The sequence below is a fragment of the Gobio gobio genome (genome assembly GCF_949357685.1).
Source record: "Gobio gobio genome assembly, chromosome: 13".
NCBI classification, from domain to species: domain Eukaryota; kingdom Metazoa; phylum Chordata; class Actinopteri; order Cypriniformes; family Gobionidae; genus Gobio; species Gobio gobio.
Window position 1 is genome coordinate 5,784,783 of NC_137106.1, and position 20,622 is coordinate 5,805,404.

At 42.3% G+C, this 20,622-nt stretch overlaps 1 protein-coding gene across 1 annotated transcript; it reads left to right on the top strand.

Annotated features, from left to right (window-relative positions):
- Window positions 1-998: 998 nt before the first annotated feature.
- Window positions 999-18,117, top strand: LOC307136078 (calpain-14-like; the record flags this gene model as incomplete). Its single annotated transcript, XM_079832833.1, has 21 exons — window positions 999-1,235; window positions 1,335-1,404; window positions 3,746-3,864; window positions 3,962-4,095; window positions 4,350-4,524; window positions 4,751-4,831; window positions 4,951-5,036; window positions 5,125-5,196; window positions 7,717-7,877; window positions 12,584-12,747; window positions 12,856-12,867; window positions 12,959-13,164; window positions 13,323-13,356; window positions 13,444-13,500; window positions 13,586-13,643; window positions 13,749-13,813; window positions 13,925-13,993; window positions 14,108-14,186; window positions 14,303-14,419; window positions 17,954-18,009; window positions 18,091-18,117. 21 exons carry the CDS (start codon window positions 999-1,001, stop codon window positions 18,115-18,117), a joined length of 2,079 nt encoding a protein of 692 aa, XP_079688959.1.
- Window positions 18,118-20,622: the final 2,505 nt, after the last annotated feature.

The window sequence follows — 20,622 nt, forward strand, 5'->3', positions numbered from 1 at the left end:
TTAAACGCTGGCGGGGATAGAGTTAAGAAAGAGTGACGCAAAATGTCTTATAGTAAAGGTCCTACCAAGAATATGCCTACATTGTCCTCAAATGTTTTTATGAATAAATACATACATTCGACTGCAAGGTTAAAAAGTAATGGTGAAATAGGGCATCCTTGATGTATTCCTCGTTTAATTTGAATTGATGAACCTAAATTAAGGGAAACACAACTAAAGATATCATTATAAAACATGGAAATGACTCTACAAAACATAGAACCAAAGTCAAACATGTCTAGAGACTGGAAAGGGTGTTTAGTAGTAGTAGTAGTACTTTATTGATCCCAGTTGGGAAATTAAAGTGCGTTAGCAGCATTACATGAAGAGTTTGAAGAGTTCAAGCATATCAAGGACTTTGACTGTGAAGAATTCTCCCTTTAATAAAAGCAAATTGTGTTTCACTGATCACTTCACCCATGCCTTTTTTGAGTCCGCAATTTGAAATCATTACATACAAGCGTTATTGGTCTCCAGTTGTCTGTAAATTATTTATCCTTGTTGGACTTTGGAACTAAATTTATTAAATCATGCTTCATTAATGGCGATTTACTGCCAGATTTCACTTTTATCTGAGGTCATTTGAGGTACAGACATGATGACGATCATGTGAAGAGGGTTTTATGATTCCACTGCACTGCTCTTCGATCTCTATTGTGCTCCTGTCAAATATTGACCTGAGAGTGGTAAAGTTACGTCACACCTGGACGAGTGGGCGGAGTCAGATGTTAATAGACTTCCTCCTGCATGCTCTTTGCATCAGAAAAGACTGAATAATCTGCCAACTAGAGGGAGAAGGTATGATTTTATCATGTTATTTCAGTTTTGCGTAGAATATTCATGCATATGATATAATGCATGAATATGCATTTTCTTTTAAATGTTTGCTCTGTACTTGTGCTTTGCACAATGAAGTTTAATGCAATTTAAACCAGAATTTTCAACAGCTCTGATCCACAATGCCAGCGCCAGGTGTGTGTTTGAACATTTTGTCGGAGCGTAATCTCAAAGATGGACAGGGATCTCTCAACAATCCCGAAAAGTTCCTGGATCAGGACTTCCACCGGATCAAGCAGATCTGCCTGAAGGAAAGAGTGAGGTTTATAGACAACTTGTTCCCTCCGGAGATGAAATCACTCGGTCTGGGCTCTCTGACACGTGAAGAGCTCCAGAGAGTGGCGTGGAGACGACCACATGTACGTGAGCATCTGCAGACACAAACGGCTGTATATGTATATGCAATAGAAGAGTGTGATCTGCTGTATAGTGTGAAATAAATCATCTGTTTCCTTCAGGAACTGGTGCCAAACCCTATTTACATTGCTCAAGGAACATCAAGGTTTGATATCATCCAGGGTGTGTTAGGTAGGTCTACTGTGCTGTACATCTTTAACACAAAATCAGCTTTGTAACTGATGAGCTGTGTGTGTAGATCTGGTGAACTGAATGCTCTTTACACTCCATAGAAAAGCCACTTAAAGTGGAAGTGCAATAAAGCAATACATCAGATAAACAGGTGTTACTCAAAATCAAAACTAGACACATTTTACAGTATTTCACAATTGCTAAAACACATTTCTTGAAACCTTCACCCATTGTCTAAAAACTTTAAACACAAAACCCAGTCTTTAAACTACATTCACAAAACCCCTGACTCTTCTGGCAAAATCAAACACTTGCCTCAAAACCATTCGATCTGTGCTCAAAATCAAACAATGCTTTCAAAACATAAACACAGAAAGTCAATATATAAACACTCATGCAGCATTCATTAGACACTACATCAAAAAATTGAGAACACAGCGTCCAGGAGCATGTAGTTAAAGATCTTTTTTTTTTTATTGCATATAGAAAGTAATTTTGCCATAAATAAAAGTAAATCATTCACAACTCAGTACAGCAAATATATTCAACCCATTCTCACTCCCAAGGCGTCAAATTCCGAAGCATGGTCAAGTGCCTTCCGCGTCACATCGAAGACGCTAAAGTCACCCCTAGGCGTCACTATATCGACGCGCTGGGTGCTCCATTCATTTCAGTTGTTTACCCAATGCGTCAGATCAAGACGCATGTTATTCTTTGCATTTGTACAAGCAGACATGATTTTATTCATATTTAAAGGTTACTTTTATATTTTGGAGCTGCTAACCCAACTCCTACCCTAAACCTACCCACTTCTAAACAATATAAAACACATAACAGGCAAATACAAGTACAGTAACATCTATTTATTGCAAAAACTGACCCAAAACAGTATAAAAGTATGAACTCATGTTGCATTCCAAGTCTTCTGAAGTCCCACGATGTCTTTATGTAAAGAACAGAGTTGATCTTAATGTTTTAATCGCTGAGATGATGATCCCGCCGCTCCGTTAACGCACTCATTCATATCTCATTCAAATAATACACACACGCCTCTTTAGCATGACGCATTAGGTCACAAGACACACGAGAACCAATGACATTTTACAATCAAAGCTGACGTAATGACGCAATTGGTCATGAGACTTACGAGAGCCAATACAATTTCACTATGAAAACTGATGTAACGGGCGGCAATATTTGAAATTTAATGTGTTCGTGATCTTCTGCAGATGGAGACGCTGATCGCTTTTGGGGATTTCCTTTACACAAATCAATCGCTTGGCCTCGGAATATTTGGAATATTTGTACTTTTTGAATAAATTGTGCATGCAGTCGACTCTGCCTGTTATATCTGCGTTTTATACCACACAAATGGGTAGGTTTAGGGATGGAATAGGGTTGGGTTACATGTTAAAACGTGTCTAGATAGCGTAAATAAAATGATGCTGGCTGATTAAATTGAGAATCACAGTCCAACATGTCATAATGGCAAAATCATAACCCAATATATGATCAGCATGACGATAACTTTCCCATGCCCAACGCGTCTGTTTCTGACGCCAAAGGTTTCTCATTGAAATGAATGGAGCACTCAGCGCGTCGATAAAGTGACGCCTAGGGGTGCCTTTAGCGTCTTTATTGTGACGCGAAAAGCACTTGACCATGCGTCGGAATTTGACGCCTTGGGAGTGAGAACGGGTTGATATATTGCATACTGTAAGTACTGCAAGTAATGCAGTATTGAATTTCTGTATTTTCAGCATGAAAATAAAGTAAGGCCAAAGAACAAAGACAACTCTAAATGAAAAGTGTATTACACAAAATATTGTGCAATTGCAAAATCAAAGTCAATGAGAGCCTCTTGCTGTTGGGAGAACAAAGGAGTCCTTCCACCCTCATTTGGTAGTCTTGCAATTCTACAAAAGGATTCACTGCGTGTGTGAGAGAGAGGGGACAGAATATACAGTTTGTACAGTATAGAAATCATTGCCAAAGAAAAATTCCCATAAAATATGGAAGTGTATGTGTGTGCGCGCGTGGGCATGTTTTTGTGAAATATCAGGACACAAATGTGTATAATGACATGGGTATGACATAGGTATTACAAAAAGAGGGTGAAATATGAGGACGTTCCCCATGTCCTCACTTTTCAAAATGCTTATAAATCATACAGAACAAGGTTTTTTTCACAGAAAGTAAACTGCGCAGTCTCCTGTGTAAGGGGATAGAAAATACGGTTTGTACGGTATAAAAACCATTATGCCTATGGAATGTCCCCACATTTCACAAAACCCCCCCTGTGTGTGTGTGTGTGTGTGTGTGTGTGTGTGTGTTTGTGTAGGTAACTGCTGGTTTCTGGCATCGGTTGGAGCTCTTACATCTCAAAAGCGAATAATGAAGCAGGTTATCCACGATGAACAAAATTTCTCTGTGGATTACACCGGAATATTTCACTTTAAGGTGAATGTTTAAACCATTTTGGCTGAACAATTCCTTTAAGAATTAAAGTTTCTATATATGTTTTATTAATAGCTAACCTCTCATGTTTTGTTTTCAGTTCTGGAGATTTGGATCATGGGTGGATGTGGTTATCGATGACAAACTCCCAACTATTGACGGCCAGCTCATCTTTGTTCATTCTAAAACACCAAATGAGTTCTGGCCTGCTTTGTTAGAGAAAGCTTATGCTAAGTATGTTTCAGTTTAATAACTGTTTTATATTCTACTATAATGTATTGCTTCATGGGTTGAACATTTCATTTATTCACAAATAATTTAAATAAAGTCTTTTACCTTTGATTTTTCATCTGATTTTCATATACTTTATGCTTCGAATATTGTAATATGTCCATCTGATCTGGTTAGTTTGATTAAATGGATCAGAACTTTTCTTTGGAAATGCCTATGAAGAAAACAAATGGGGAAAAAACTTCTATCTTTTCCAGAGTGTGCGGCTCTTATGCGGATATGGACGCAGGAAGCATATCAGAAGCTCTCATGGACTTCACCGGTGGACCACACATGACCATTAAACTGAGCGAAGCACAGGACAAGCTGTGGGACGCCCTGAGACAAGCCAGCCAATCAGAATCCCTGATGGGATGCGACACTCCTGGAGGGGTAAAGACTGAGTCTCAAATATCGCAATTTCAGAGCATAAACACTTTTCAACTGGTGGTCAAAACAACCTGTATCCATCCTCGCTGCAAGTGAACCAGTGCTCAAATTGGGGGGTTTCCATTTAAAAGTGGTTAAGCCTATTCATTTAGCTATTCCAGCTATTAAATAGTTGTATTTTATTATTTGCAGGCCTACTGAAGTCCTAAAATCACTTTGTTCCTTTTAGCAAGCAGGTCAGCAGCAAAATAAAGTGTTACCCAATGGCCTTGTGGAAATGCATGCGTACACGGTCACAGGAGTTGCAGAGGTGAGAACTTCTTATCGAAGACATCAGACTAACTATTCTGTTGCAGCTTGCAGTTTCGCAGTGTTTATTATCATTAAGTTACAATTTATCCTGTGATCTTATGAGATGTTCTCTCACAGGTTGTATGTAGAGGTCGTCCAGTGAAGCTGGTGAGGATCTTTAACCCTTGGGGTCACGGGGAGTGGAACAGAGACTGGAGTGACAGGTCTGAATCCTCCTTGACCCACATTTCTATATAATTCCTCTACATTTATTATCAGGCATCTGATATCTTGATAATCTGGTCTCTTTAGCTCCCCTTTGTGGGATTTTGTACGTCCCGAGGACCAAAAACTCAATGTTGTGCTTGACAATGGAGAATTCTGGTGAGCAGAACTACTGTATACAAAGGGCCAATTGTTTGTCTTTAATATCAATGTTTTCTTGTTTTCTATGTATGCACTCTGCATAGTTGCACATTATTTTCCCTTTTGAATGGGAACTAAAGAATGTCTGAAGTGTCTAAACGTGACAATAGCATTGGCTGGCGGCAGCTTTTAACGGCACTACCGGTGCAACCAGAGTATAAAAGGGCGCCTTGTGGTACACATCAACAATTTCTTTTGTCCGAAGGAGCTGTTTGTTTATGTACGTGTGTAGACGATCACTAAGCCAAGCTCCGAATTTGTGAACCCTTCTTTATCGTAACACACCTTTTGGGAGTGTCTGGAGTGGTCACAGCTAGCACTTAGCTTGTGCCCCTTGATGGCAATATTTTCATGGTTGAGTGTAAGTGGAATCCTTAATAGTAGGATTCCTGATTCCCTATTAGAGAGAGCTTGGTTTGTTGCTGGTGTCTTATATCATATTACAGGTTTTACAATGGCTGTTGCCAGCCTTAGCTGGTAGCTCCCATTGGTCATTTAGGATGAGCATGGAGTAGAACCTTCCTGGTTTTGGGCAATGACCTCATTCTGACTTCAGCATCATCTAGTGGTATGGCTCTCTGTGAACCTCCTTGGTGGAACTGTCTTTAAGGTAAAGCTTAAGCTGCGTTTCCACCGCAGGAACTTTCCCCAGGAACTTTGGGGTGGTACTCGGTGTGTTTCGACCGCAGGAACCAGGGTCTAAATGAAGTTCCAGGTAAATATTTCCCCCTCCAAACGGCATTTTTAAAAGTCTTGCGAGGTTCGTTCTGTGTTCAGTAAATATCAGTCTTGCTCTTTCTGTCCGATGGCGCGCTTTGTCTCAGCAATCACACGGTCAATGTCCGTAATAGCTGATAATAACATACGTTGTCTTATTTTAAATCTAGCTTTACGAGCTTTCAGAATATGCTTTAGTATCAGAGCTTGTCTCTTTTCCGCCGTTTTTTTAATTACATATTTAGTAAACCAATACATAACTAGCAAAAGCAGCGCTGCTCATCTCCTCCATACTTGTTATTGTTGCAGACAGTAAATTATTATTGTCCGTCGCTGACTGGGAGGAGCAGCCACGCGCAGTCCCACGTCTCTGGACTAATTTGCCTTATCTTCACGGTAGACCGCAGTGGAAACGCAGACAGTAGCAGGTCTGGGAGAAAAAAAGTTCCCGTAAAAAAAGTTCATGGTACAAATTGTTCCGGGTAATTTCGGTGGAAACGGGGCTTTAGTTAGGCTTCCTCTTCCTATAGAGCAGGGGCCTCCAAACTCGGTCCTGGAGGGCCACTGTCCTGCAGAGTTTAGCTCCAATCAGTGTCTTACAATGCCCTAGTAGGACACTGATAAGCTGTTTCAGGTGTGTTTTATTGGGGTTGGAGCTAAACTCTACAGGCCCTGGTTAACTGTCTTCAAGGTGGGCATTGCTAGACTTCCTCTCGCTTTAGAGAGTCGTCCTGCTGAGGCCTCCACACCCAGAGCTCTGCCTGGATAGCAGTATCGAGTTGTCAGGCTTTTTTTGAGCCTCCTTAGTAATCAGTCCTTAGCGTAGAATGTAGTTAGGCCTCCTCTCGCTTTAGAGAGTCATCTTGCTGGGACTACCGTTCTTAGAGCTTGGTCAGGGTGGCTCTCTGTGAGCCTCCTTGGCACAACCACCATGAAGAAAGTGTTGTTGAGTTTCCTCTCAATTTAGGGAGTCGTCCTGCTGAGACCGCCCACAGAGCTCCGCTTGGATAGCAGTATCGAGTTGTCAGACACTTTTGTGAGCCTCATTGGTAAGCAGTAGCGTAGAACATAGATAGGCCTCCTCTCATTTAGAGAGTTGTCTTGCTCAGGCCTCCATCCGTAGAGCTCCCCTCGGATACTATCTATACTATTTTTTTTGGAGTTTGCTACGTCGCCTCTCTTCTGAGATTGGTTTTCCTGAGACCTCCACTTGTCAGGGGTATAGGATCCCCTGAAGTGACAGGCAGGATGTTCCTTATCCTTGGCCATATTCCCTTGAAGGTATTTGTAAGAATACCAGGCCCTGAGCTATGCTGGCTATGTAGCCAGGGTTTCTGGCCCTAGGGAATTGAGTCACAACAGCCGTGTGTACCATCTAGGATGAGGAATGGTGACTCCGGACCTAGCTCCGTGGAGTCATTGATTTTATATCAGCTGTCACAACATTCATTCCTTCAGCATGGTAGAGTGTGTATTTGTTCCCCAAAGAGTCCTAGGATGCAGTGCGAGTTCCCATTCGAAAGGGAACGTCTCGATTACAAATGTAACCCTGGTTCCCTGAGAAGGGGAATGAGACACTGCGTCTCGTTGCCATGCTTCGGGTATGCTTGCTCATGTCTCCTTCCGACAAAACAAATGATTGACGTGTACTACAGACGCCCTTTTATACTCTTGTCGCACTGGTAGTTTAGACACGTTGCATTTAGACACATACTTCAGACACCAGGTTTACATTTGTAACCAAGAGGTTTGTCTCTGCAGGATGTCAATTGAGGATTTCTGCAGGAATTTTTCAGAGTTGGATATTTGTTGTACAGATGTGAACTTTCTTGCTGGATCTCATTCTTCATCTTGGAAGACTGAAGTGCACAAAGGCCAATGGGTGATTGGAACAACAGCTGGCGGTTGTTCAAATGACCGAGGTGAAAACTCATATTATATGACACTTACTACAACTATTTTTACTGGTACTGTTTAAGGTATAAGAATATGACATCATTGACATATTATAAGAAAAAGGTCTAATATGTTCATCTGTCAATGGTTGACAGATTTTCCAAAGTTTTATGAAATAGTTCCTTGTTGACCGCAGTCGCACGTCTCTTTAAATAAAAATATAGATTTTCTGTACTAGCAGACATCGATAGTTATCCTGCCAATCAAAAGGGGGCGGAGAAAATGGTCAGACTGCAACTCATACTGTGTGTGAAGAAAATGCCTCTTGTTAGGGCTGTCAAAGTTAATAACAAATTAATGCATTTTCACTTAGATGCAGTTAAAAAATTCATTCACCCAAATCACCCATTGGTCAAACCAAGTCTATGAGTTCGCTTTCGAGGGAACTCGAACTGCACCCAAGACACTTTGGGGATAGTCCCTTAGCGTAGCGTGTCTGAAGCATGAATGAAATCAGTCACTGATCCTGATTGGTGCTGCGTCATGACTTAGCGTGTGACGGCAAGCCCGGAAGCTACAAATGGACGCAGGCCCATAGTAAAGACAGCCTTTTTGCTCTTCAGCGAGGCGCTCTGTGTTTGAATATTGTTTGTCCTATTTGGTGTTGTTTGTCCCTTTATATATCATGGAAAGCGAGCAGTTTAAGTGTGTATTGTCTGGGCGTGCAGCACGCTCAGGCGGCTCTCGAGGGAGCGAATGTGAGAAGCTGCCGCTTACACTCACTTACACTTACATTTTACACTCACGGCTGGCTGTGTTCAAGTGTTCACCGGCCAGGCTCGCGAGCTCCGTGGCTGGTCCCGTGTCTGTTGATGCAGCATGGCCGATCAAATCATGGGGCTCGCAGATGGGTCTGTCAAGGGAACCTGAGAGTGCTGAGGCATCTTCTCCTTCCCCGTTTGACAGTTCCATTGTTCTCCCTCCCTGTGTGGAAGCCCGCGCTGCGGCTTCTTCCCCCGGGGTGGAGAACCCAATGCATGAGCTGTCTGATTCTGAGGCTCACCACTTCCTAATGCAAGATTCAATCTTGCGTTGCCGAGGCAGCATGTAGGTTACGGATCTGCTATTAAAGTGATACACGCGATACGGTTAGAATGCATGTGATACTGTTGGGTGTGGGGCATGCACTCAGCTCCTGAGATTTCCTGTGAACGCACACACCTTTGGGTATGGCCCCTGAGGGGGCTCGGTACCTAGAGTAGGGCCTGTCAGCCGGTGTCGTCGAGACCTTACTCAGCTCCAGGGCACCTTCCACGAGGAAGTTGTACAGCCTGAAGTGGAATCTTTTTTCCACTTGGTGTAGAGAACAGGAGTTGAACCCAGTCAACTGGGCTCCATCCGCCTCTAGAAAGATCTGTGGCTGGCAGCGAACGTGTCCACGTACTGAGAATCATTCTCGACTGCTCCCTGCCGGTCAGCCGCTTCAGGGGGTCGTGAATGAGGCTCAGTGGGTACCAGAGACCAGAGACTCGAGAGGCTGGTTTCCCTAGTAGAATATCTCGGTGCATGATCATGCCTTCCGAATATATCTGCTTGGGCCCTGCATACCGTGGGTAAAGGGGTGCAGACTGCAGTTCAGTATTCCACCACCAGGGTTCAACGGTGTGGACTGGACTGTGGTGTCCCCAGCCCAGCAGCAGGTTATGGAACAGGAAGTTCGCTCCATGCTGGTGAAGAAGGCCATAGAGTGTGCCCCTCCACCAGACAGGGAGTCAGGCTTTTACAGCCGCTACTTCATTGTTCCCAAATAGGATGGGGGGTTGCGTTCCTTAATGGATCTGGGGTACTTGTACCGTTCTCTGAGGGGATTCGAGGGGATGCTCATTATCTCAGCCATCGTGTGTCAGATCCAGTTCGAGGACTGGTTAGTCACGATAGATCTAAGGACTCATATTTCCACATCTCCATCCTTCCTGCCCACTGGAAGTTCCTGAGGTTCGCTTTCGGGGGCGAAGTATTCCAGTATCGAGTTCTTCCCTTTGGCCTTGCTTTCTCCCCACGCACCTTTATCAAGGGCATGGATGCAGCACTGGTGTCAATCAGGCTTCATGGCATACGTGTGCTGAATTACATAGACGACTGGCTGATATTAGTCCAGTCGCGAGAGATGGCGAGACGGCATTGAGATGTCGTCCTGTCTCATATAAGGTGCTTGGGGCTGAGACTGAACACGGAAAGAACGTGGTGATGCCCTCCCAGAGGACTATGTTCCTGGGAGTCGTATGCAACCATGATGCGGGCCCGAATGTTCCCTGCACGTGTTGAGTCCATACGGGCGGAAGTCTCGGTGGTAAGCTAGGCCACAGCTGCACTGTGAAGCAGTCCCACTGTGACGCAGTCCCAGAGGCTGCTGGGTCTCATGGCAGCAGCGTCCAACGTAAACTCGTTTGACCTGCTATACACGAGACCCCTCCAGTGGTGGCTGAGGACCAGGGGGTTGGATGCTATGACTCAGACATGGCCGAGGCTGCGTCTGTACGCATTTCCCCTGATCGTTCTGCTCCCGGGTGTTCTGGAGCGGGTCAGCCGTGAGGGCGTCTGCCTCTTAGGAGCTCCCAAGTGGCCGACCAGAGTATGGTTCTCCGACATCATGACACTTCTAGACGCCCTTCCATGGCAGGTCCCTCTGAGGAGGGATCTGTCGTCTCAGGCAGGGGGCACAATTTTTCACCCCCGGCCGGAGCTGTGGAACCTTTGGGTCTGGCCCCTGAGGGGGCTCAGTACCTAGAGGAAGGCCTGTCAGCCGGTGTCGTCGAGACCTTACTCCGCTCCAGGGCACCTTCCACAAGGAAGTTGTACAGCCTGAAGTGGAATCTTTTTTCCACTTGGTATAGAGAACGATAGTTGAACCCAGTCAACTGCCCTGTTGCGGAAGTGCTGGAGTTTCTCCAGGGTCATTTCTCCGCCGGTCTAACCCCGTCCACTCTTAAGGTGTATGTGGCTGCCATTGGGGCTTTCCACTCACCAGTAGATGATGGACCTCTGGGTAGAGTTCCTCCGTGGGGCTCGGAGGATGAGGCCTGCGGCTCGTTCCAGGGTCCCAGCCTGGGACCTGGTGGTGGTACTCGAAGGACTGGTTGAGGCCCCCTTTGAGCCACTGGAGTCGGCTGAGGCAAAGGACTTGACCCTTAAGGTGGCCTTTCTTCTCGCCATCACTTCTCTGAGGAGAGTGGGGGAACTTCAGGCCTTGGCGGTGTCGCCAGCTTGCCTGGAGTTTGCCCCTGGCGGGGTAAAAGCCATCTTATACCCCAGGCCGGGCTATGTGCCCAAGGTGCCATCCAGTGGGATGCGGTCAGTGGTCCTTCAGGCTTTCCATCCTCCGCTTCACGTGACGGCAGAGGAAGCTAGACTTCACCGGCTCTGCCCGGTCAGGGCATTGAGGGTTTATCTGGAGATGTCTGTACATTGGAGGAGATCGGACCAGTTGTTGGTGTGTTTTGGCTCATCCAAGAAGGGGCTGCCTGCTTCTAAGCAGACAATAAGTAATTGGATTGTCCAGGCTATAGCTGTGGCTTATCGGGTGCGCGGTTTGCCTTCACCCATAGCCGTGAGGGCTTACTCCACGAGGGTCGTGGCCTCCTCTGTGGCCCTCCTTTCTGGTGCCTCGCTGCTTGAGATTTGCGAGGCAGAGGGGAGGGCCACCTCACACACCTTCATCAGGTTTTACAGTCTGGATCTCCCTGTGACGCCTGCCTCCAGGGTGCTTGCATCCTAAGTTGTGCCTGGTTCCCCAGCTTCACACTAGGACGAGCATGGTTCGGTGTGGCCTAGTGGGTATTCGTTCCCCAAAGTGTCTTGGACACAGTTTGAGTTCCCTCGAAAGGGACCGTCTCGGGTTATGACTATAACCCTTATTCCCTGAAAAAGGGAACGAGAACTGCGTTTCGCCGCCACACCTCACCACGTGGGAGCGCCTGCTTCATCGCAAAAGACTGTCTTTACTATGGGCCTGCGTCCATTTGTAGCTTCCGGGCTTGCCGTCACACGCTAGCACCAATCAGGATTGGTGAATGATTTAATTCATGCTTCAGACGCGCTACGCTAAGGGACTATCCCCAAAGTGTTTGGACGCAGTTCTTGTTCCCTTTCTCAGGGAACAAGGGTTATAGTCATAACCCGAGACGTTTTCCCTTCATCAAACATTATTTGTAGCGCGAATCACGCTAAAGTTCTGTCAACCTTATCACGAATTTCAAATGCCGCTCTTAAATGTGACTTGACAGATCGCTTAGCCAACTCAGTTCAAGCACTAGCGCAAGTCATCAAGTTAGCACGAAATAAACATGCATGAACATCAGAAGGTATGTTGAAAGATACAGTACATCTTACTTACATGTATCATCTCCCATGTAATCGCTCAATTAGTGTCAATTATCGCTCTTAATATAATAGTAATGCACCCTGTATAGTTTACAGGTTTTGTACCATCTATAGCTAGTGCAAGCATTTGACAGCATGAGAAAATTTAAATCGCACACCACAATAGCTACCATTACCACCAAACTATCGGCATCAACAGATGTCATTCTGAATAATCGTATTGGTGCAGAAATTCAGTGCACCCCTAAAAACAGCCTTATTCTTCAATAATTCAGTGTATTTCTCACATGATTAATGGCAGCTTAGCCTGGTGATCAGATTCAGAAATGTCTCCTTTCTTTTGCATTTATAGAGAGTTTTTCCAAAAATCCCCAGTTTCGTGTGACTCTTAAGGAGACTGTTGAAGACCCTAGAGATAAAAACGCTCCAAATCTCCTGGTGTCGCTCATTCAGAAATCTCACAAGAGAAACAGGCACTTGGCAACCAATTTCCATATTGGCTTTAACATTTATGAGGTTTGTAAAAAACAGCATTTTGAAAACTTGTAATGTCCACTTTAAGATTTTAATACAATATTAATATTAATATATTGAACATTTATATGTTGTTTGTAATTCTTACAGGTGCCAGCTCATGTACGTATTGAACATGTTCCTGATACATTTTGTTGAATTTTGGGTTTGTTTTGCAAGGACAGAATAATGAATGTTTTGGCTTATTCACTAGTTAAAGGACCGGCGGGAAAAATTCCCTGCCTCATTCTTCAAAAACAATCCAGCTGGAAAAAACAAAGCCTTCATCAATGCTCGGGAAATCATGGAGTTTTTCAGATTCAAAGCAGGCGAATACCTCATCGTTCCGTCAACTTACCATCCAAATGAAGCTTCATCCTTCCTTCTGACAGTCTATTCAAAGACAGAAACCGTCATTGAGTAAGCCTTTGCATTATTAACATGAAGTGAAGATGCTCAAACAAACGTGTTTATGATGTCTCCGCTATTAAACTAGGATAATAAAGCAGTTCTAAAGTTTTTAGTGGTATAATATAACGTAATGTTGGAGTATAAAGACGTTGATTTTGTGTCTTCAGAGACTCTTCTGGATACGGCATGACAAGAACTAAGGTATTTCTCAGCTTGGGCTGTTTCTTTACATGTTGCATGAGTTATGAAAGTGTATATATATTTAAAATTTTTCTCAATTTCTCTCAGATGATTCCCAGGGATAATGACGACTCCTTCCAGATCTTTCTGCGATATGCAGATGAGGTACATGTGACTCTCCAACAGTTATATTAAAAATCGATACAGGAAGTTGTTTATCAGTTATCTGATATATGTCTGTTTGTGTAAGTACGGAGAGGTGGACTCGCAGCGGCTTCAAAGACTTCTGAATGAGAATCTTTATGCAGGTGAGGATTCAAACTTCCAGAGAAAACTCATATCGGCTCATATTTTTATAGCTTTAGTCCTGTTTTGCTTCCAGTCATCTGTGATTCTGCGTATGTTTCTCTCAGGACATTCACAGAAAACCACAGGATTCAGCTTGGATTTGTGTAAGAGCATGGTGGCACTGATGGATGTATCCTCGACTATGAAGACTTTCAGACGCTTGTGCATGTTGTTTGCCTTTTGTAAATTCATCCCATTTTAATCGAGTTGTTTCATGATGCTCTTTAATGCAACAATACAGCTCAGTGTCACTGGAAGGCTCAGTGAATTTGAATGCCTCCGTTTGTGGAAACGAGCCGTTTTTCAAAAGGTAAAGATCCATCGGAAGTGCAACAAATGTCTACATTTTTCTCATGAAATATTCTACAGTATACAAGTAACACTGGTTGCAATTGCTCTGTTTGTTCTCGGGTCTGTTTCTCAGGATATTTTCTATGAAATGGATGTTTCACACTCTGGAAGTCTGTCTCTGAATGAACTCAGAAATGCTCTTACGGCTGCAGGTAACTTTATTTTCTCTTGGTTAAGACCTCAACTGTTTATGTTCTCAACTGATCTTCAAGTCGTCTAATGTACAAAACAATAGATAATAATATTGTTATATTTTGTCTTTTTTAAGGGTTTGTATTGAGTGACAGCATGCTGAATCTCATGGCTCTCCGATACGGTGACTCCAGTGGTAAAATTACACTAGAAAACTTTGTCGCGCTTGTCCTGCGCATGGATTGCATGGCCAGTGAGTCTGAAACTTCAGCCTATTGTGTTGTTCTAGATAGCCACAGTACAGATCTCAATTGTATTGTGTATAATAAATAATCGCAGTTTTATCCCAGGCTATTGCGATGTTAGGTTTACAGCACATTTATACTTGTCAACATGACTTCTGTATCTGGATTACCCATGCAATATTTAACTCTTGTGCTGTGTTGAAAACCCAACACCTTTTCTTGATTGCTTGTGTAACGGAGGCCAGCTAGTAGTCGCTGTGCGAGTAAACCTCACTCCTCTGATCTCAAGAGATGCTCTAGCGACTGACACTAGGGGTTGCAGCCTTTAGCCTCTTTGTTAGACCGTCTGACTCTCATGCCGGCGGATCCAGGTTCGAATCCCGCTTGGAGCGGGCGGGTCGAACAGGAGGGGTTACATTGGTGCCGTGACCCGGATGAGAGTGGGGTTTAGGGGGTGAGTGTAACGGAGGCCGGCTAGTAGTTGCTGTGCGAGTAAACCTCACTCCTATGATCTCAAGAGATGCTCTAGCGACTGACACTAGGGGTTGCAGCCTTTAGCCTCCTTGTTATAGTGGCTGACTCTAGGGCTGTGCAATTAATTGAATTTCGATTTCGATTTTGGCTCCCAATGATCACCAAAATAGTACAATCGAGAAAAAACGATTATTTTGCCATGTTCAGTTTTGCAAGAACACTCTTATTTTGTCTTGCGTTCTGAATGAAACGCGCACGCGCACGCACACATCCGCCCCTCCCGAAGCCACAAACTACTCTCTCAGGTCGTGAGTCTCGTGACTCGTGTGCATATCATCCGCTGGAATTTAAAAACTCGGCGCGAGTAAAGATGGCAGAAGGAGGGCAGTTACAGCAGCGTTTGGTGAGCAAAAAAGGCAAAACCAACTCCGTTGTCTGGGAACAGTTTGGCTTCGAGGAATCAGACGACGAGCAGAAACATGCTACGTGCAAGATTTGCTACATGGTAGTGGCTGCAACGCAAGGGAACACCGAATTTGTTTAACCACTTGAAAATTAAACACAGAGTGACCTATGACAATCTAATAAAGAAACAAAAACTGACGAGAGCAGGGGTGCCGTGTAAACGTCCTTTTTTTTCCTTCATATTTTTCAAATAATTCTCTCTTTGTAAACTTTGTTCAATGCATGCGAGTGCTGCCGTATGTTCGAATATGAAAAGTCATTTCGCCGTCATCACCCGGGTGTAGTGCCAGAAGACGCGAATGAGAAGTTGCGCGCGCTGTGAGAAAATGTGTCTCTGTGCGCTCATCCGAGAGCGCGCACACGTCTCACAGCGCGCAAATATTGAGTTCTCTTAAAGTCTTGCTCTTAAACGGACAAACTCACACAAAAAGTATGTCAACATGTCCATCTTGATGAGTATTCTAGCAGACATAGTCTGTATATGCCTTAAGTAAACTTTATACAGTCGAGAAAGACGACACATATCCATGCTTTAGGTCTTAAAGGGGCAGTAGCCTTTACTGCTGTCTGTTTAATGTCAAACAACAAAAGACAAGGACATCACTCACTGCTCTTGATTGAATAGCTTTTGTAAGTTTAATAGCATTAATCTTTAATTTATGCACTCAAATATGCAATGTTATTTTACATTTGATACATTTCTGTACCTGAAGACGTACCTGAAAAACCTGAAAAGCATATCTAGCCGAACCATATTGTTGATCTTATTTATTTGTGGTTGTCATTTTTACTTGAATACTTTTATACTTTGATTTGAATATATGTTATATTATTTATTTTAATAGTTCAAAAAGAACAACAAATGTTACCATTTCAATTGAATTGTTGAAAGGTGTCTTTTTAATAAATGCAACACATTCCCAAAGTCATGTGAAATAATCGTGTTACATAATCGTCATTTCAATATTGACCAAAATAATCGTGATTATGATTTTTTCCGTAATCGAGCAGCCCTAGCTGACTCTCATGCCGGCAGACCCGGGTTCGAGTCCCGCTTGGAGCGGGCGGTTCGAACAGGAGGGGTTACACTTGTAAATCTCTCGTTATGCTATATTATCACGAAATATTTGATTCAATCTTTTAGTCAACTTGTTTTCTTCTAATTAGGACAGGTTTTGAATTTATTTTTTTAACTGATTGATCATAGGCCTTTTGAAAGACAGCAAGTTGACAAAAAGATTGAATCCAATATTTTGTGATATTATAGCAAAATTACAAAGATTCTCAATTTTACCCTTCAAAATTCAAAAGTATACCCTGGGTGAGTCCAATATGATAATGGAAAAATAGCAACGGTGCAAAGTAGACTTGAAGTGGGGGGGTTTCTTTTAAAAACTATTTTGCTTTGTTGCAGGCTACAAAGCTTGCAAAATGTGGAGGAGGTTACGAATAATAATACATTCATGTATCTGATGTGATGGGAAAAGTGCGCATCCTTTATAGACAGTGAATGTCTGTGCAGTGTCGGGTGCAAAAACAAACTTGCTGCGCTCTACTCTGTCTCTGCTCTTCATTGTCTCGCAAAAACCCCTCAGCTACTCAACATTGGGCGGGTTTTGTGCGACATCGACCTGTGAATGCAGATACGATGGCCAGATTGCATGTAGAAGGACACACTGGTCGGATACATTCCGATCACAAACGTGTTTAAACTTGTCTTTTCAGTGTGTATGTGGACATCTGGATACAGGTCACATGCCCATCTTAAAGGGAACATTCCCAGACTTTACCTAACGTTGAGACCAGAGGAGCCTCTAAGGGGGGAAAGTTAGGACGATTGTAAGGGCCCACACACTTTTGGGGCCCCCAGCGATTGGTTTTATTAGTAGTAACAGTACTAGTAGTAATGATATATTAATGTTTAATCTACCAAAGAGTTACAAATAAAACAAAATTATGACTTATTTCTGCATTTTCGGCAATTTGGGCATTTTCGCTCAAATCCCACTCCGACATGAAATTTCTCTGTAATGTAGGCTACTATAATTGTTGTAGCCATTAAGAAAAGGTATTTAGTTTCATATTTATGTTTGAATATTATAATGTTATTTTTTTAATGTCATCTATGTTGATTATGAAAAGTGAAAAGCATGAGATAGGACACATCATAAGATGCGCAATATGCCCGGAGACATGGAGTGGGTCAGACATGATTTTGACCACTTCATTAAGTTTTGTTGAGTTGAAAGCCTTTATTTAAAGTGAATTTCGTTTTGTATAAATTGTATCTTCATTTGAATCAATGTTTCATCAGCCATTTGCCTGGTTTTAATAAATAATAAGCAAATATAGCAGACATATATCATGACATGGAGTTCTGGCAACCACAGCTGCCGTTATTTTTTACCGTAAATTTTACGGGGATTTTATTTACAGTGTAAGGTAGAAATTAACTTCATAAGTGATGCATGTTTTAGTAAGATGACAGTATAACATCGCACCTAACCTCTGTAGTGCATGATATTCTTGTCATGTCTGGATGATTTATGCTAATCGCTGTCACTCACTGTCTGTATGTAAACTCATATTATTATCATCGCCAGAAACATTCAAGAGACTCACCACTGGAGGGCCAAACATGATGCTGGGAGAAAACGAAGTAATGTTTTTAAACACATATTTAATTCATCAGAATTCATAAGACTAATAACACTCATAATGCATGACTCTGTTCTTGTAGTGGATGCATCTCACCATGTACTCATGAACCAGATGAGACTGAGAAAACGGATCCTGGACAGACGTCTGAGACCTCAATGATAACATACAGAAATATAAGACAGGCTTGAAAAGTATAGTATGTTTGATTGTGCATATGGTGATTGAGGCACTTTATTAAATATAGAATTGTGTGGCTGGTTGAGATTGTTTAAAGTTGGCATGAAATGTAAGTTGCGCTGGTCTTGTCTTTGCTATTGTGATGTATATCTGAGTTGAAACGCTTCTCAAACAAGAACAAATGTAGGACGGGGCTTGATTTTGTCTGTGGGGAATTGATTGGATGGTTTGTTTTTGGCTGATCTCATGTGAGTGACAGGTTGCCCCGCCCTCGTCATCAGAGAAGAGAAGAGATGTCGCTGTCATTCTGATTCAAGATTACGAGGAACATGAATTTAAAACAATAATGATGTGCACGGATAAATCATTTACAATAAACACTGTTATATTCAATAAAAAAACTAAAAGAATTGACCGTTTTGATTTCGGTGTCACTTTAAATAATGCTTTCTGTCAGAAACTGTCATACCAACACAGAGTCTGTTACCAGGGGCCCGTTTCAGAAAGGAGGTTAAGTGAAAACTCTGAGTAGGTTAACCCTGAAATAAGGGAAACTCTGGGTTTTCTGTTTCAGAATGGGAGGTATGTCAAACCCGAGAAAGCAGGGTAGGCGAGCCTGTTTCTGAAAGAGAGGTAACTTATACTCAGAGTCAGTTACCAGGGTAACTTACTCTGTGAACCTAACCTGGTCAGAAGCAGGTTTTCTTTGGTAAACCCAGAGTTTCTTTCGTTCTCCTCCCCCTTTTTAAAGCACCAGCAGTGTTTAAATACTTTATTCATTCATTCAAACGCCACAAATGCTTTTCTTACTGAGTATTTTGGTTGTATTTCAAGTATAAATATAAATAAAAATTATACATTTAATCTAAATCTAAAGTAAGCAAAGTTTACTTAAAACAAATTAAATTAGCTGCCACTTGACAAAAATACAAAGTAAGAAAAGCATTCTTTGCAGGAACATTCATTGCTCATTTTCATCATGGGGACACTGTCAAAGTGACAAAAGTGGCATGTCCTTTTATACAGGATCCTGACGTTCACTTGATAAACCTAGAAGTATCCTAATAAATAGAATTTCCTTTAGGATTTCCAGTGGTTGGATGCATTGATGACACTCATATTCCCATCATCACACTTTCTGAAAACGGATTACTGTATGGAATGGAAGGATACTGCCAGATGGTAGTCCGAGATATATGCCATAACCACCACAGCTGTTAAATACATTTACTTACAATTTCTATGGTCATCTTTATTTCCTACAAATACTCCATTATTTTTCCTGTTGGATGTTAATATTCTTCCTCCGTCTCCTCTTCATCTGTCAGTGGTGCTGGTGTTTGGCTGGCCTGAGTAGAAGGCAAATGTTAATGTCATTACCATAATTAATAAATGTAACAGGAGGGATTTAGAGAACATTTCATTATGTGAAAAGAGCATTGACCCTTTTCACATTTCTGGGTTTCCGAAGCTGAAGTCGTCATAGTTGGTTTAACTTTTATAGCGGTGAATGAAAGAATACATTAAATATATATGTTTTTGTGCCCATTTGCTCAAATAGCAAAATAAAAACTCCACAATAGTGATTTTACAACTTTCAAAAAGAGGGAAAAAATAGAGTGAGATTGATAACAGAAGTGAAAAGAGAGAAAGATGTTAATTTTCACCGTCACTCCCATAGATACTGTATTAGGAACACTCTCACAGCAGCGCTAACTTGTTTTTTGTAATTTGATGCAAAAGTAATATAACACAAAGTATTAGTGTTATAAATGTATATACATAAAAAAATACAAAAAAATACAAAAAAACGTTGCAGGATTTACGATATTGATGACCATTAAAACACGTCATCACTGTGAAAAGGGTATAGGCTATGTGGGAAAAGCTGCTTCACATTGGACACGGAATTATATTTATTTAATATGTCAAATGTTTGTAAAGTCATTAAACCTACACCCATAACATTTTTTACTTAAAGCTTTACCTGATTGAATTAAGTTTTTATTTTTCCTTTTTAGCTGCTGCCACATTCTTTTTTTGAATTTTGGATACCATGAAAATTAAACTTAATTAAAATAATTAAGAATTAGACTTACATATTGACCCGGAAGTATGGGAACGTCTTTTTGTTGGATGCTGTTGCCATGGTGAATCGTAATTTCGGAGCTCCATTGATCGTGGCTTTTCATAGTTGGAGTGCATGAGCTTAACTCAGAGTCAGTCTACTCAGAGTTGATTAAACTACCTCAATTCAGCTGTTCTGAAACCCAAAACTCAGAGTTTCCCATCTCAGAGTAAGTCAACTCAGAGTTCAGGTTTAAACTCAGAGTTGGTTGAACCTCCTTACTGAAACGGGCCCCAGATGTGGGCCGGATCTGGGCCGACTCTATGTTGCTGTCTGGGCTAATTTGTCTTTTTAGCTTGACAAGAT